At 44.0% G+C, this 17,500-nt stretch overlaps 1 protein-coding gene across 6 annotated transcripts in view; it reads left to right on the top strand.

Annotated features, from left to right (window-relative positions):
• pknox2 (pbx/knotted 1 homeobox 2) overlaps positions 1-17,500 on the top strand; it is a 50,937-nt gene that overhangs the window by 14,313 nt on the left and 19,124 nt on the right. For 5 of the 6 annotated variants that reach the window (XM_035535931.1, XM_035535935.1, XM_035535936.1 and 2 more), the window contains exon 3: positions 16,911-17,019. In XM_035535931.1, coding sequence (XP_035391824.1) covers positions 16,933-17,019 — 87 coding nt within the window. In that variant the 5' untranslated portion in view covers positions 16,911-16,932. Of the gene's footprint in view, positions 1-16,676; positions 16,755-16,910; positions 17,020-17,500 lie in introns of those variants that run through there. The other variant, XM_035535934.1, reaches the window with a different exon arrangement.

Raw genomic sequence — 17,500 nt, forward strand, 5'->3', positions numbered from 1 at the left:
GGAGTGGAGGCAGCGGGAGTGCTGTGGGCTGCCTCCACCCTCGCTGCCTCCACCCCTGATCTCTCCACTGACGCTGCTCTTTTTAAGTCATGGTAGCCCCCACTGCTTCTGTTTATGAGCACACACACACACACACACACACTCACACACACACACACACACATACACACGCACACTCACTCGCACGCACGCACACACGCACACACACACACACCGACTCACACACACACACACACACACACACACACACACACCCACTCACACACACACTCACTCATCCAGGCATGCACGCACACATTCACTCACTCACGCACGCACGCTCGCTTGCGCGCACACGCACGTACGCGCACACACACACACACACACACACACACACACGCACTTACTCACTCACTCTCACATACAAGCATATAAGTGACATATGATGCACCTTAAATGCAAAGAAGTGTACAGTGTCTTGTTTCTGTGTCTGCTTCAATCCACTGTTCTGTTTTTTTCCCTCAGTTACATGAATGAGTTTTTAAATGATAAATTGCTTAGCACTTTGCATCTTGGTAGATATGCGGGTGATAGAGCAATTATACTGAGGCGCTTTCAGTGCTCTTAGTGGTTGCAACAACATAGCCAAGAGGTTTATCATCTAAAGTGATTTAAAACCAGTCATAGTCATAAATCATCTGACTTATGGTGTTGGCAGAAGCCCATCATTAATGGTCCTAAACTAAAAACCTTTCTACCTTCCTCTCTGCTCCGTGGAGACAGCCAGCACGTAGCGCTAATGTTGACATGCTGTTCTCCATTTTTAACTGTAGATATGGAGGGTGGGCAGGGAGAGAATGTGAGCGCGCGAGAGAGACAGCACCGACCGAGCAAATCTAGCGGCTGCGTCAAGTTTTTAAAGGACATTGTGCTGCGCGCTGCTAGGGAGGAGACACAGATCCTGATTACCCTCTGGCGTGCTGAACCTCGAGAGGCACCAGGCTTGGTGCACGATGGCATGAGCTGGACCCCTCGCCCCCAGCAATGGTCCCCGTAGCTCAGCATGAACAAGCCATCACTGGCAGTCCGCTCCTGGCTGCAGGATGCAGAGCCCAGCCTGTAGACGCAGCGCCCAGACCCCATTCTGGATGCGAGGGCACACGTCTCTATGCACCGCTTCAGACGAAGCATTGCTGGCGAATCACGTTAGCTCTGAGGTGGGAAGGAGAACATCTGCCACTTTGATGAGATAGGACATGGAGCTTGCAACCCTTGTACCGCTCCTCCGTATGTGACGTCAGGCAGGACGGTCAAAGTCAAAAACACATCTCCCTGAAGTACCGACGTGCTGTGGTCACTTTAAATATTAGAGTGAAGTGTCTGTTCCAAAAGGGCGGGACAGTAAAAGGACAGTGCTATGGTTGGAGATGCATCACCGGTCTCTGCTGCTAGTGCGCCGCTCTTCCTCTGTGGGCTCTGCGGTGTGTGGGCTGTGTTGGCTGAACAGCACTTACCGTTTGGTGAGCACTGAGGAGCTGTTGGAAGCCATGGTGGAGTACCCTTACTCCAGCACTACAGTGAATGAGAGAGTAAGTAAATGAGTTAGTTGGAGGGGCATATTAGCACAGGGTATAGGAGAGTGTGTGACAGAGGCAGGGAGTGTTAAAGAGGGATCTGTGATCCAGTGGTAACAGCTGTAATGCAGCGAAAGGGGCACTTGAATGTGTATGCGCACACGTCTGTGCGTTTGTGTGTGTGCACAAGCATATTGATGTCAGTAGCGTGACCCACAAGACTCGGACCAAGGCTAGGCTGAAGACCAGGACCAAGTGTATTTAGATATGATAGTGGTACTCCCTTGCAGAGCAGTGGTGATGTATTTCAAAGCAGATAAACCTGTGATCTTCACTTAGACATGAGTGTGTGTTTGCGCACTGTAACCTTGTTCCATTACTAATAGTCATAATGTGATGTAGCGTGAGTGTGTAATTGTGTGTCTGCATGTGCACGCGTGTGTGCCCTGGTCAGAGCAGCTGGGCTGCAGCTGCCGGTGTCTCCCGCTGAGGGGGAGAGCCACAGTTCTCCAGGGTCGGACCTGTGGTATGGCGGTCTCCGTGGCAACAGGCTTTGGGCCTGCACGGCAAGAACAATCCTGCCACTGAGAGCAGAATGCTGCAGTCTGAGCTCAACATGCCGGAATGTTCCACACACACACACACACACACACACACACACACACACACACACACACAAAGTGTTAAGGAAGGATTCTGCAAAAAGCAGAGAGTAGGTAAGTTAGTGAAATAGAGTGAATTACTGAGGAAGTGTGAAAGAGAATGATGGCCATTTAGAGTGAGAGAGGCGAGGGAAAAGCACAGGTTTCAGGATGGCAGGGGCAGCGTGATGAGCAAAAACCACAGAAAATAGTAAGCAGAGAAAACAGAAAGCAAAAATGCAGACAGACGCCCAGAGAGAGGAGCTCCTACTAACCTCGTGGACCAGCAGCTGTTCTGTTAGCTGCTGCTCAGTGAGTCTCTCTCTCTCTCTCTCTCTCTCTCTCTCTCTCTCTCTCTCTCTGTCTCTCTCCCTCTCTCTTTCTGCCCCCCCTCCCTGCTCTCTGTCCTGTAGTGAGGCCTCTGGAGGCAGGCTTATCTCCCAGTTCCAGCCCAGGCCTCCAGCACTCTGGCCCAATGCGGTCAGTACGGACCTCTGCCCTGCTCCAAAACACACATCTGCCCGGAGCTTCTGCTAGCCAGCTTCATTGGGCCCACTGACTTAGACCAGCACAATATGAAGAACTCACTTTTCTCCATTTTTTGCCTAGTTAATCTACAGTACAAAGCGAAGAGAAGAGTAGAAAGATGGTTTTTTTTTTTCTCAATATGGCTATGGGTCAGTGATGTACTGTGTTAAAAAATACTCATGCTGTCCCTCATTTTACAAGTGCATATGTTTCGTTTCTGTCCAGAACACAGAATAGACTACACTTCCCAACCCTCACAGTGCCACGTGAGGGCAAGCACCACTCTTATGATTCTGAATGCGTTTTGACAGAATAATGCATTCCCTCGCCGTTTCTGTTCAGCTGATCTTCCGCGGTGCATTGCATGCACTTTACAGTGGGGTTTTGGAAGTATGGCTGCAGTTCTGAGATGGCCATTGTCGTCTGTGAAAGTGTGTTTATTTTTGTAGTCACACGTTAGAGCTGAATTCTGGATCGGCCTCCCACGCTCCTTCTGGAGAGGCGTTCGAGCCAGATGCCTCCCTCTCGCCTCCTTACATCTAAAATACACCCGAGATTGCTCTTTAAAAACAGGTAGGGTTGTAATTAAACATTACATTGGAATAGCGGGGCAGCCAAGGTGAAAAAGTTTAAATATAATAACACCAGTGATTGCTTGAACAGCACATGTAAGTAAAAAAAAAAAGAATAATTACCAAGTTGGTGTGAACATTTATTTATTTATTTATTTATTTATTTACATTTTACCCACGATGAGTGTCACAGTAGATGTCATATGCTAGGAATAATTTTTTTTCTTTAGTATCCCTGAAATCTATCATGTTATCTTCCCTGGAGAGCCATAACCAGTAGTTTAGTGGCCCACGTGACCTTTGTGGGAGCAGATGAGGCGTACATGCTGTATAAGCCTAAAGGGCAGGTAGGATTTTAAAGACACAGTGCTGAATTAGAGCAGATTCTCACAGGACACAAAACATTCAGAATGGATGCAGAGTTTAACAGCTTTTTTATCTGGTATAAATTCACCTGAGAGATTTACAAACTCCCTTACTTACACACTAAAACAATTGTTGTGCCCAGTGAAAGTTGAAAGGACACACCAAGGTGCACTCATTTGTGTAGAGAAAGGTGTTTGTGTTAGTACTTTTGTGTATGTATTGAAGTAAAGGGGGGGGGGGGGGGGGCAGGCAGCGTTTCCATGGCAACAGGATTCCTGTGAAAAGGTCAACGTTGGAGGCAGACAGGGAAAGGCAGAAGAGGATTATTGGGGATTTAGCGTGGAATAAAATCATTTCTATTCTCTTTTCATGTATTTCTGTCCTATCTGTATAATGATAAAAACAGAGAAACGCTGGATATGAATCGTGCAATTACGGAACTTTAAAAAAAAAACGTCTCTGTCTTCCTTTTTTTTATTATCATTTCTCTGGCTGCTTTGAAGTGGAATTGAAAAGGAAAGCGTGCTGGACGGCACTGGCGTGCGGCTTTGTGTGCTGGGCTGATACGCACTCCCTCTTTCTTTTCTTTCTGTCTCTTGCTCTCTCTCTTTCTCGTTCACTTTCCTCCTCTCCCCTCCCTCTCTCTTCTCTCTTTAATTAAGTCAGCCTCACTGGCATGGCTGCCAAAGATAATTGGAGTGGGTTTTGGACGCCATTTACTCGAAATGTCGCCTTTTTTTTTCCTTTTAAGAAAAAACAAAACAAAAACTCGTCTCTCCTGTCACATTTTCTCAGTTTCCCCTCATGTCTGTTCTTCCCCTTTCGGAACGAGGGCTTAAAATGAAGTGCGCTCTACAGGTATGTTCCCTGCTCACCAGGGTAGGACAGGCACACACTGACACTGAAGTTTGGTTCTGTCAGAATCATCTTTGCATACTTTCCCAGTTTTCTGGGTTAATTGTGGCCTTAACATCAATGTTATTGAAATGGAAAGACTAGATGGTTCAGCAATGGCAGGAAGCTTTTTTGTAAGGTTTAATGTGGTTGTGACGCATCTATTCATGTGTGGTCTGCCGGGTGCTTTATGTATGATGCTGTCTTGTGTGACAGCTATAGAAATGTGTGTCAAAAGTGTGTAATCAGTCAACTTAAGGTCATGCACAACCTAATCTAAAACCTAATTGTACAACTTGAGGTGTACAATCAACCTAATCTAAAAAAAAAAAGTAAAAAAAACCCCTCAGAAATTCTAATATAAAATATAATGTAAAAGAGTGTATTTACTGAGAGTTTTAAATGATTAAAAGAGATTTCTACTGGCCTTCAAATGAATAAAAGTTACAGCTGCAAAACCAGCCCCTAGCTATAACCTTGATTCTTTTTAATCATTTTGATTGAGCAAATACCAATGTGTTCTGCAACTATGAGACCACGTTATATTAGTTCAGTGTTCTGCTCTGCGTGTTGTAGAACTTGGAATGCACCATATGTATGTATCCTGATGGTAACAGTGTGGGTGAGTGTGTGTGTCTGCGTGTTACGTGTTATGGTCTGAGCGTTACACTGTGTATGGTAATAGTAGTAGCGTGTGTTTTAACCCCAGCGTGTGGGTCTGCTCTGGGAGTTTGAGAGTGAGGCCGCCTATCAATCACACAGACCTGCTGAAAGTTGCTGTGTGCAGCAGGGCCACCCAGCCAGGCAGCGTCAGCGGGGGGATCCGATATCCCTCGGCCCTAATGGCCTCCAGATGGTCTGGGCAGAGCAGTATGCTGACCTGGGCCTCTCCAATACTTCATAACTAGAGAACTATAGACCTGCCTATTGGAACTATTCTGAACTGAATGGGAGGTGGTGTGTCTGGTGTGTGTGTGTGTGTGGGGGGGGGGGGGGGGCATGTTAGAGAGGACATACATGATCAGGTGTGTAATTAGTTGTGTTACACACACACACACACACACACACACACACACACACACAAACACACACATACTCATGTTGTTCACTTCCTTGCATATTTGAATATTTTCAATTTTTTTCCTCAGACATGTATTACAATAGTCTGGATTCAACAGAACTCATCTCATCCATATTTACAAAGCCAGATAGTCATTTTACACTCGCACATGCTCACACACCTGCCTTAAATTCCAATCCATGTAATGTGAATAATGACCCTTTAGGAGGAGAGGATATGTTTCTTTCGGTAAAATAAATATTCAAAAAGGATTTTAATCACAGAATTGGGCTTGAGGTTGTCTAAAACATTATAGATACATGGAAGAATGTATCATTTGCCTGAAGTCCACATGGAAGCTCTCATGGTAATATTAGATTTGAGGCGGGCATTTGGCCAACCACAGTTGTTGATGCACCTGCAGGTTTGAAATCTGGCACAGTGCCAAGGATGGACAGAGGGGCTTTCCATTCAAATCAGTCTCTCCAAATCCCAGCCCATATTCTCTCTTCTTCCAAGTCTGCATCTGCCTTCCTCCCTCCCCTTGTAAGTCTTTCTTCATTGTCTGGTTCTATGCTGTTCCCTGACTCACTCCCTCTCTCTCTCTCTCTCTCTCTCTCTCTCTCTCCCCCCCCTCAGTTTTCCTCCATCCCTGTGTCTTCTCTTTCCCCCTGTGCATGCCTCCATCTCTCCCTGTGGCACTGCAGAGGAAATTTAATATTGGATTGTTTGGAGTTTCCAAGGATTCCGGGCCGTGCGGCTCTGTGCTGCGCACAAAGACAAACATCAGCTGCGGGGGCCGAGCACGGCGAACGCGGCCTCATTATCCTGTCGGGCTCATTTTGCCTCGAAGCCGGCCTCTTTCCCTCATTGTGCGCTCCTTCCCTTCGAGTGATCCTTTCTTCCTCAACATCTCCTGCGGGTTGGCAACATAATTCCAGAATTCGAAAACCAGAGTTCTAGAATTTCTGGAATTCACCAATGAGCCCCAAATATGGGGGGATGAGAATACTGGAGGTTCATGGAAGCCTGTTCGTAGAGTGTGTGGTTAAACGTGGCCGTCCAGTGCTCCATATGTCCATCATCCTCCATCTACTTCTTGCTGTTACGAAGAACCACTGGGTATATGATACTTCAACCAAGCTGGTCGAAGGGAACATCTAATAAGTGTCATTTAAGCATAAAATTTTTTTGTTTTATTGATTTGAATCCAGCAATGCGACACAAAAGATATTAATTTGGGTGACCATAACATGGTAAATGATGATCAGATATTTTGCCAAGCATGTGCTTAAGATGCATTTTTATTTTATTCCTCTGTCTTTTAATCTTCGTGCCCTCTGACACACTGCAGTGGTCCCAAACCCCCACACCAAAGGCAACCCCACCTACTCCAGTCGCCAACTACCCACATGGCCTGTGGCCATTTAAACACCTGTATTACTCTCTCTCGGACCCCATCCCTCTTCATTTTCTTTATCTCACAAATTTTCTTATACCTGTAAGGTACCCTAAAATCTTACCCTAGACGTATCTGTGGCCCTAACTTCCTAAGAACGTGTGCTCCATGGTGATCATTTGATCCGCTCCATCCTGCCCTCGTGGCTGTTCCATGCCCGGGCGCCTGCGGTGCCATTTTCCCCTGGGTGCTCTTTTGAAACCGAACCCTAAACTCTTCATTATTAGTCTGCTGACAATCAGAGCGCTGAGAGTCTCTGTGTGATAATCTCCCTACTCATTAGCCCCCTACTGCTCTCTGTTTCTCTCTCTCTCTCTCTCTCTCTCTTTCTCTCTCCTTTGCTCATTCACTCACACACACACACTAACACACTCACACACAAACACACACACACAGTTTATTTTTTTTCCAGTGAGGGATGGAACAGGTTGGAATCCTTTACATGCAGATCATCCATGCCTTAATTCCACTGAAACTTTCCAGCCAAGGCCATGCTGCACTATCCCTCTCTCCATCCCTCCCTCTCTCACTGTCTCTGTCTCTCCCTCTCTCCATCCCACCCTCTCTCTCTCTCTCTCCATCCCTCACTCTTTCCATTCCTCCCTCTCTCACCGTCTATCTCTCACTCTCTCCATCCCTCCCTCTCCCTCTGTCTCCCTCTCTCCCTCCCTCTCACAGTCTGTCTCTCTCTCTAGCCCTCCCTCTCTCTCTCTCCCCCTCTTCATCCCTCCCTCTTCTCCCCCTTCCCCATCCAGCTCCACTCATTTTAGTTCCTAAGCCGAAGCACCACGTCTCCCTCCACTACCCTGGTGCTGTAGTTCAGACACCACACCTCCCTGAAAACAGGCCTGTTGCAGTTCATTTCCCAGTGCTACTATTCCATTACCAGCCAAGTAATGGAAAACTACAAATTAAGTGAGAAAGTCTTGCAGACAAGGCCTCTGCTTCCATTGGTCAGTGAGTTGCCAACCATAAACGTATCTTTTTACATACAGGTGCTTTGGAGCACGCGACATCCTGTCATCCTTGAGTAAGTTTTATCACAGACCTGTCTTTTTTTAGCTGCCTTGCTAAGTGTCCCAGAGCTAACAGGCTGGTGGTACGATTAGGAGGTATCCATAAAAAAAAGCTTTGCAGATGGAGGGAGAGATAATGCCCCTATCGTCTCTATACCGTATCTCCACTCGACATGCGAGCATTGGGAAGTGATTCGATGGCAAACTCTTCAAGATTGACCCTGCTCTCCCCTAACTCTGGAGCTCCAATTTTGGTGGAATTTCAGCCTTCGATATACCGATTTTTATCAGCTCCGAGAGGAAATGTGAGCACTGTGCGTCAACCGCAGGATGCTCTCCCTGGCGTGTGCTAATAACATCAAGATGTTGCCACGCTCCCTGCCAACTCGAAACGCTGCCACCAAGAACCAGGCGTGCTAGAGCAGAGGCCTGTAACAGGGACATAAGAGTGAATGTCAAGTCAAACCTGTAAACAAATAAGGATTTATTCTTATTATAGTTGTGAGATGTCCACATTACACAACGTCTTGTAGGCTTTCAATTTGCTTTTCTTTTCTTTCCTTTTCTAGTGTTCTGAAGAATCAATGAGTATTTGTATATGTGTAAAGTATTTGTATACTAAAGTGTACTAAAGTGTAGTAGTATCATAAATAACATAATTGGCATAGTGTGTTAGATTAGAATAGAATAGAATAGAATAGAATAGAATAGAATAGAATATTTCAAGCTCAGAAGGTTCCAGCAACTCCACTGGATGTTCTAGCAGACCAATGTGAATGAGAATAGAACTGTGAATGAAGAAGAAGCCCAGCAATGTCTGTCGAAGAGTCCTGAACGTCCGCTATGGCTATGTGCAGACGCCTCGTTTTCCCTTTAGCACGGTGCCAAGAAAGCTGTTTAAAATAAATCAGAGGATATCCTTAACACTCCCATCTCCCCATCAGCACACAGTTGCCCAAAATGCACACAGAGCCCAAATGAAACACTATCTGAGAAACAGGCCCTGAGAGCAAAGACTGTCTATCTATGCAACACTTATTGTTTGCTTTTAATTTTTTAAAGGAGAAATCCTGTCGTAAACATGCAAATTCTTTTCACTTTCATCTGTGCCATGCTTGTGCGTTCTATTGAGAAAATGCTAATTATAATAAAAGCTTTTAGCCATGCTAATGAGGTCATTTGCATGCGATCCATCAGGCTAAGGGGAATTACGAAATTTCACCACACACTAAGTTTTGACAACACCCATTACAGCAAAGACTTTAATCTAATTTTAAAAAGCAGGACACAGCGCAATCATTTCCCGATCTGCTATATCCAAACAATCATTAGCATAAACACAAAGGAGGCAGAAATTGGAGGGAGATTGGATGGATGGTGCAGTGATCATGTCTTTGTAGACTCTGCCTGCTTATTTCACACTTAAACTGTAAATGCCTTGAAGTCATTGTAGCCTCTGCTGAGCTGGATAAGATCACTGATACTATAGTGTTGCTTAGAAAAGACTGTATAAGACCAAGATGAGCTAAATTTATCTATAAATAACCTTTTTTTTTTCTAGGATAGCTGGCAAACAGGAAAGAAATTCGGTCTGCGTTTGTGTGTTTTGGTGCATTGCTTTTAAATATTGTTGGAAAGACCCAAGCATCTGCACAAGTCTGTGTTTGCTTGTGTGTTTTCTCTCCCTAATTTAGGCTTATACAGGTTAATGAGCAGTGTTGGGATTGCGTGGTGTGTGTGTGTGTGTGTGTGTGTGTGTGGCCTAGGGGCACCAGGCTGAACCCGTAGCCTCTATACAGGGCTTCTCCTCTCCTCATCCTCTCTTGTCCCTTATCAGCGGAGTAGGGTCCCCCCCCCCACCCCCCTCCAAGGCCCCCCACGCTGCACCAAGCGCATTGTAAATGGGCCTGCACACTAGCCTCTAATGGAGCGGATGCATTCAGATGGCTTGCTTTATTCATGCACTTCGGTGAAGCCCTGACTCAGGACATTAAGATTCATGATATTTGGGTGCGTGCGATGCGCCCGCTGTTTTAATATTATTCATTGCGTTCGCCTGCAGGATCTGCCACTGACGAACTTCTGAGCAGGTTGTGCTGAAACAGAGGTGGAAAAATGACAATTGGACACACTTCCAACGTGGTGAACACAGGCCTTTATGCTATAAGTCTTCTTACATTTATTAGATGGTATCATATCCAGCACACTGCTTAGAAGTAGAGGATGAGAGAGGTATTCTTTGTAAGTGGGAGAAACATTCAGCATTACATCAGCCTGTGTGTAGAGAACATGTTGATCTCTACTGCTGCTATAATCTGTCCATCTGTGCAAGAGTACACAGATATAAAGTGGCTCTTGACAGATGTGAAATTTGGCCCAGTGACTGAGAGAAGGTCTGTGCATGAAAATGATCATGATAGACCACATCCGATGTAGCAAACTCCCAGACTAACTTAGGATCAGTGCTTGCTTTTCATGTCCCAGTTAAAATAATACTTTGGACAAGTGTGAGTTGGCCTGAAATCAGTATTCTCAGTTTACAACACAGATTGGTTCAGGTTTCCTGTTTGTACTGGACCATAAGCATCAAATGTCTCAGATAATACAGAGCTATTATTAGCGTTCTCATATCTCTACAATTACACTCAGTATGAGACAAATAGCAAACACGTATACCAAATCTGTTACTTATTTCTCTATACATCCCTTTGATCATTATGCTCACCTGGCAATCATGGGTTTATATATGCAGTTCTCTTTATGTGTTTGTTCAGTTTTATTTATGTACATTAGTCAGTGTAAAGCAAGGCTTGCTATTCTTACGCATTATTGTAGAGGAGCTTTATTATGATGACCTAAAGATAGAGAGGAAGTTGCATGGCTATTCCCTAGTAGTTTTTTTTTTGTTTTGTTTTTTTAACTTAAAGAAACGGTGAGATACACTCACGAAATCACACTCGCAGGCATTGGTCCAGCGCGCTTGTCGATACTGGTTCTTCCCGCGACGCTTGTCTGAACGATCTGTAGTGATCAGACAGGCTACCGACTGGTGCTGTAGGATCGAGTGACGCGTCATTATCGACCCCCCCCCCCCCCCCCCCCCCCCGCGACCTGAATTTCTGCTCCTTCTTATTCTTGGCGATTAATTTATATCAAAATGAAAGGGTCAGTAGCAATGATAATTTTACCATACTGCTGAACAAATCAGCCACAAACAGCAGCCTCGCGCCGAGACTTTAGCGGTACGCTGTCCGTGCGCCAAGAGATGAAGGAGACCTAACCACGCGAGAGTCAGCCTGTGCCTTCCAGAAACGTTCACAACACTCTGATTAGGCACTAGATTTCCTCCCCTCGTTCCACATTCACGATCCTTTGATGTCGCTCGGCGCATAATTCCGCTTTTCTGCTTCTTTATTTCCCTTTTCATACACCGCATTCTGTGGCGGAATTAACAACAGGCGATTTTATGCAGCATGCGTACTATATAAAGGCTGTCCTACAGTAATATCCTGTGCCTCCCTGCAGCGTTGTGCTATCCGCGTGTGTGCGTGTATGTGTATGATGTAGTAATTAGCTGTGTGTAGGTGGGGTGAAGAGTGCATGTTCTCATTGTGCACATGCCTGTTTAGCCCATTAAGTGAATGACAAGAGCGAGGGACGCCTGCTGTGTATCAGCGGATGGGGTCGATGTGTTGTTATCGATCATTGCGATGCGATCAATAGGCTGCGTGTCATGTCCGACGCGCCATCGTGTGTCGTCATGCGTTTCAGAAGAGCAAACTGCACAGCTTAATCGATGTACACCCTTCACCCGGAGAGGCCCGACAATAACCTTGGAGATTTTTCAACTCATTATTAAGTATATGTGTGTGTGTGTGTGTGTGTGTGTGTGTGTGTGTGTGTGAGACGCAGTGTACACAAATGTGTACACAATTGCTTTCTCTCTCTCTCTCTCTCTCTCTCTCTCTCTCTCTCTCTCTCTCTCTCTCTCTCTCTCTCTCTCTCTCTCTCTGTGTGTGTGTGTGTGTGTCTGTGCATGTGCGTGTGAGTGTGTGCGTCTGCGTGTCCGTTGTCTGTCTGTGTGTGTGTTACTGCAGTGCTGCGGTGTTAGGTAGTGTATTACTCGAGGGAATGAGACTTGAGAGGCCTCCTAAAATACTGTGCAATAATTAGAATTGCTTTATCTTTAGTCTCATCAATTAATGTGCAATTTTCCATTTAATTACCAACTTGCTCACAAAATTTGCAATTAAAATGAGGAGCGATAACAGCAAAGATGCCTTTTGGTTGATAGCACTTGGAATGAGAACACAGACTTAGTGTGTAATCAGTATACAAATCACACATACATACACACAACATCCTCAATTTATATGATTTGGACAAGGCTCATAAAATATGCAGTGCCAAGCCAAATTCTATTTTATGCTGAAAAATTGTTTGTGCTTTTATGAAGTCTTACATGCAACAGTACAAAGTATATAGGTATTGACCACCTTTATGATAATGAGTATCCTGAACTCCTGTCATCTGTATGCGTGTGTGTGTGTGTGTGTGTGTGTGCGAGAGGGATGTCCTGAAATAGCTACCAGTTTGTGTTGGCCTGCTCTGTGCTTTTCCATGCCTAGCTGCCAGAATGAGGAGCAACTGAAAGGGAGAGGGAGATAGAGACGGTCTTTCCGGTTGCCCTGTGCAACCTGTCATCTGTCTGTCTGTCAGAGGAGAGGTGGGTCTGTGTGGTGGATCACATTGCGTTCACAGACCAGCTTTCTTGAGCATTCCCCTGAGCCTGATGCAGGGGCTTTTACGAGGCTCGACTGCGCTGCCGTGGTGCACACGGAGCTGTACGCTCCCCTCCGTACTTTGACAGTAATTGAAGAGACAGACAGCCAAAGGCAGTTCCTACAGAGTACCACCACTAGGCTGCTCTCCTGGGAGGAATCACGGCAGCATACTGAAATCTATAGAGGTCATAATTTATATTAAAATGATTTATCTTTACTGTAATTACAGAAAAGTTAAAAATCAGATCCCACACTCAGCAAGTTAGGTTGTGATTTTATAGTTCCATTCCACTGGTCTGTTTTGATGTGATAAAATGCGTGTTTACTATGATATTGTGAAGTGCACAATACAAACAAATAAACCCAGTTGCAACTGCGGCATGCTGCTATAACCCCTTGATTCATGTACACAGTTTCCTCAGTGATAATGCACGTTGGAGATGACATGAGGGAAAAGCAGTATCACAAGAAATCCTTTTTTCCTGAATAAACTGAACAGCTTGCTACTGAAGCAAGCAAGGGCAAACAAACGGACTAGTACAGTGAACCGTGAACATATTTTATAGTGTCCAATCTAAATGAAGTCTACCTGGAAGATCAAATTGAAACAGTGAGTCAAGCACGGCTCAGTTGCTCTCTTGCTCTTATATATCAAAAGCAGAAAATAACTTCATTACAGTTTGTGGTCAATATTTCCTTGGCTTGTTACCCGATGAGCATTCTAGAACTTTGGTACCTAGCCAGTATTGTTCTGTTCGATAATATAATCAAGATCATTTAGATAAAAATAAATACAACGCTTGAGATGGCTCAACAAAGACTCAGGGGAGAGTACACTTTATATGAATAAATAAACCTTGTGTAGCTATTATATCACTTAATGTTACAAAAAGGAGCAGAGTACAAATTCTATGCACCGTGCTTGGCACAGGTGGCAAAGAAAAATGAAAGTATCCCTTGAACTGGACTCAGACAGCTAATGAACATCTACCAGTAGAGGGCGAAAGAGTGGCACAATACAGAAAACCTGGGGAAAATATTCTTTTAGGATAAATAGTGATATTATTTTTGATGGAGTTCAACTCAAGGCAGGGTCAGAATGTTCAGGCCACACTGCAGTTACAACGAAATGAGCTGTGAAACCTCCGCTGCTCTGAAATGCCGTATTTCCCTGTGGTGTACTCCTACTATCCTCTTTATTAGAAACATATAGCTTACACCTTCTCTTGCTGGCTACTTTATTAGGTACACCTCGCTTATAAGTGCATTTTATAGGTGTTCAATTACTGAGTGTGGCATATTCATTTCCCATGCACAATTTTTACTGCATCCATCATTGGTCAACTTGTGCTCACAGAACCACTCCTAACTGGATATTATTTGGAAGATGTTTCTCAACACAACAGGGCCGCCCGTGGTAGGGGGGTGGTAGTGTTGTATTGGTATGAATTTATCAGGCACTGGATACACTGGAGTGTTTACGTGTCATTGTCACTGTTGAGTTAAGGGTGGACTGCTACTGGGGCGGCCAGACGTTGGGTTTTAGGACGAACCGTCTTCAGCCCCTGTCCTCTGTCCAGCAGAAAACCTGGATGGACATCTATTTGTTATCCTCGTTGAGTGAACTCGTAATTGCTTTCCACTGATCAATATTACAGTATATTAGCGTGTCACTTGGTCACATACATGTCAAAGCAAATACCTTGTACTTAATTGGTTTAATAGATCACCTCCTACCTCACCTACCTGCTCAGAAAGTCCACACTCTAAATGTTAGTTTGTTCGGAAGTTTGCAGCAAAAAATTATTTCAGTTCTCACTGATCAGTACATCCTTTTCTGTCAAAGCGTAGGAAAGATAAATTTCATGCCTTCTCTTTGCCAGACATAAACACTGTAAATCGGTGCCAAGTTTGGTGAGTAAAACTACTTATATTACTGATTGGTAGATCAAAGCAGCCAGCTCTGTTAGCTATGTTATGTGTTTTGTGCACTGAGGTGTCATATCCCCATTACCTGTATGTCCTGCTCTTGGGGTATGATGTCTGCTTTTTAGTGTTTATTAAAGCAACCACCCTGTCTGCCACCCAAACAATACGCAACCAACAGTGATCCTGTGGTGAGAAACCGACCACTAACTAACAGTTGTGTGATATTTAACACACCATTTTTTATAGCGACTGACGGGCTACGTCTCTAACTGTACACTTATGAGGTGTTGTTAATAAATGAATGTTTTTAACAGAGTGGGTGGTGATTGTCCTGCTGTGACTTTCACAAGACTCTTCTTCGCTTCACTCGTCTCTCTGAGGGGCTATGTAAGCCAGTGTAAGTGGGACTGGGAGCCTTCGCCCGTCTTTGGGCAGATGGTGTCCTGGCTGCGGCCTTTTGGGATGAGGAAACTGCATACTCGTCTTGTGACGGGTGGAATCTGATGGCCCCATAAAACAGAGTATTTATGTCAGCATGAATGTCTCTCCAATTCAGAGATTATTGTTTTAAAGCTCATGCAGTCACGGGACAGCATTCCTTAAGCAACGAGTGAATTACAGTATAATAAATTTCTCCTAACAGCAAGGCAGTGCAGTGACTATGGCTCAGGGGTCTGCATGTGCTTAAGGACTGTCTGTGTTTATTTATATGACACTAAACTGTATTTGATGAGTGAAGCAAAGTCTCTTTGTTTTATGGAAAAATCAATATGGAACAGGGACCATGCAAGTCTTTTAAAGGGAGGTGCATACGCAATGTTTACACAACAATCAGAACACATATACAACCTATAACAAACCAGCAAAAGAGAGATTTATGATATCTGGAATGCGAGACCAACAATAAGTCGGTCTACTTTTCTTTGTAAAATGGCCAGTGAGATAGGTTTAATGCAAGAGTTTGTAATTTTGTTCATTTTGGTTTCAATTCCATAACCATATTATTCATGGTTTTCATAGAGTGACACTACATTGGATGCAGAAACTGCCCTAAAAAAAACAACAAGATTTACTCTTTTCTGCCAACCTTTAGAATAGTCATCATTCAAATTCTTCATATCTATCATAGTACAGGTTATTATTTCTAAATAAATAGGTCAACATGAGTTACACTTCATGTGATGCTCTACTTGAACAGCATGTGTGTAGTGTGGAAGGGCATAAGAGCAGTGATTGTGCTAACCTCTGGATGTATGTCTTGGAGTGAGTCTCGGAGCACTGTGGGCCCAATTATCTACATAGGGATGTCCCACTTGCACTGTCTCTGGGGTGGGACCTACCCACAATCTGTTTCAAATACACCTCTGACAGCACAGCTAATGAGCACCTGATTGGCTTGGTGATGGTCTCGTGTTTACCTGCAAAAAACACTAAGTCAAGGTTGGCCTTCCAGGTGCAGTGCTTATTTTTTTTCTGGGTTGCCAAGATGACTCCATATTCATATTATATGTTCACCTTGGATTTTGTGCTTGATAAGCACAATGAGGACTAGTGTGTAGTGCCAAATACACTCAAAGTAAATCTACTGTACTGATCTAAACTGAACAACGTAACATTTCTCAACTGACACATAATTAAGGTCTAAAAAACATCCAAACTGCTTGTATTCTATGGAGTAAATGACACACAAATATATCTTTTACATAACTCTTTCTGATCTGTTTATTTTACATGACCGAAGGCTTGCACGTAGCTCGGGATTGTTTGTGTGAACCGCACGTCCGAGTAGAGAAGTTGTCCTTCCTGACCTCATTTTCAGTACAGCATGACTGGGAGGTGCTTCTGCAACATTGCTCTCACTATTATGTTCTTAGGGACTGTCCAGTTGAACAGACTCTTTGCTGGGCCTTTTACTGGCTTCCAGTTATTATTGCTGCTCTCCACTGCAAACGGTAATCTGGATTGAAGCAACTCATTTATTATTGCCGTATAGTTTGAAATTAAGATGCTCTGAGATCGGTTTCTTTGTGATGACAAATGATGGGTATTGAGTCAGATTCTGTGCACAAGATGCTGTAAGATGCTAAATGTTCAATTGTCTCTTGCAGGGTCTCCATGTGAAGCTCTCCCATGATGCAACATGTGCCTTCAGCACCAGCACTGACAATGATGGCCACACAGAGCGTCCCCCCACCATCTTACCAAGAGAGCCAACAGGTCTGTCAGCAAACAAACACACGATGCACCCAAAATAATCAAATTATAAACCAAGAGTAAACAAAGGCAAGTAGATGCTATTATCCATGTATCATTATAAACTAAGATGTAGGCTTAGGAAGGAAAAAAATAAGATCGCAAAGCCTTCATTCCACATTATGGCAAAGAACTTCACACTCAGTTGAGCTCATTAACACAATCTAGAAGGTTCTAGAACTTTCTGTAGTTATTGTATAACTATATATAAAAGATAATGTCTTATAATAATAAAATCCTCACTAAGATAATGGGTAAAAAGATCTTTTGATCTTGACAGTAGGTTCAAATTAAATTAAACCATTGAAAAACTATCAACAATAATAGTTTCAGTGCAGCAGAAACTTGACATAATTCTAGCAAGTAAATATACTTTTTTTTTTGCGTTACCTCTTCAGAGTTCTCATCTAAAAAGTGTTTCAGTATTTTTGCTCTTTACTCTTAG

This window comes from Electrophorus electricus, chromosome 17, assembly GCF_013358815.1.
Source record: "Electrophorus electricus isolate fEleEle1 chromosome 17, fEleEle1.pri, whole genome shotgun sequence".
Classification (NCBI taxonomy): Eukaryota; Metazoa; Chordata; class Actinopteri; order Gymnotiformes; family Gymnotidae; genus Electrophorus; species Electrophorus electricus.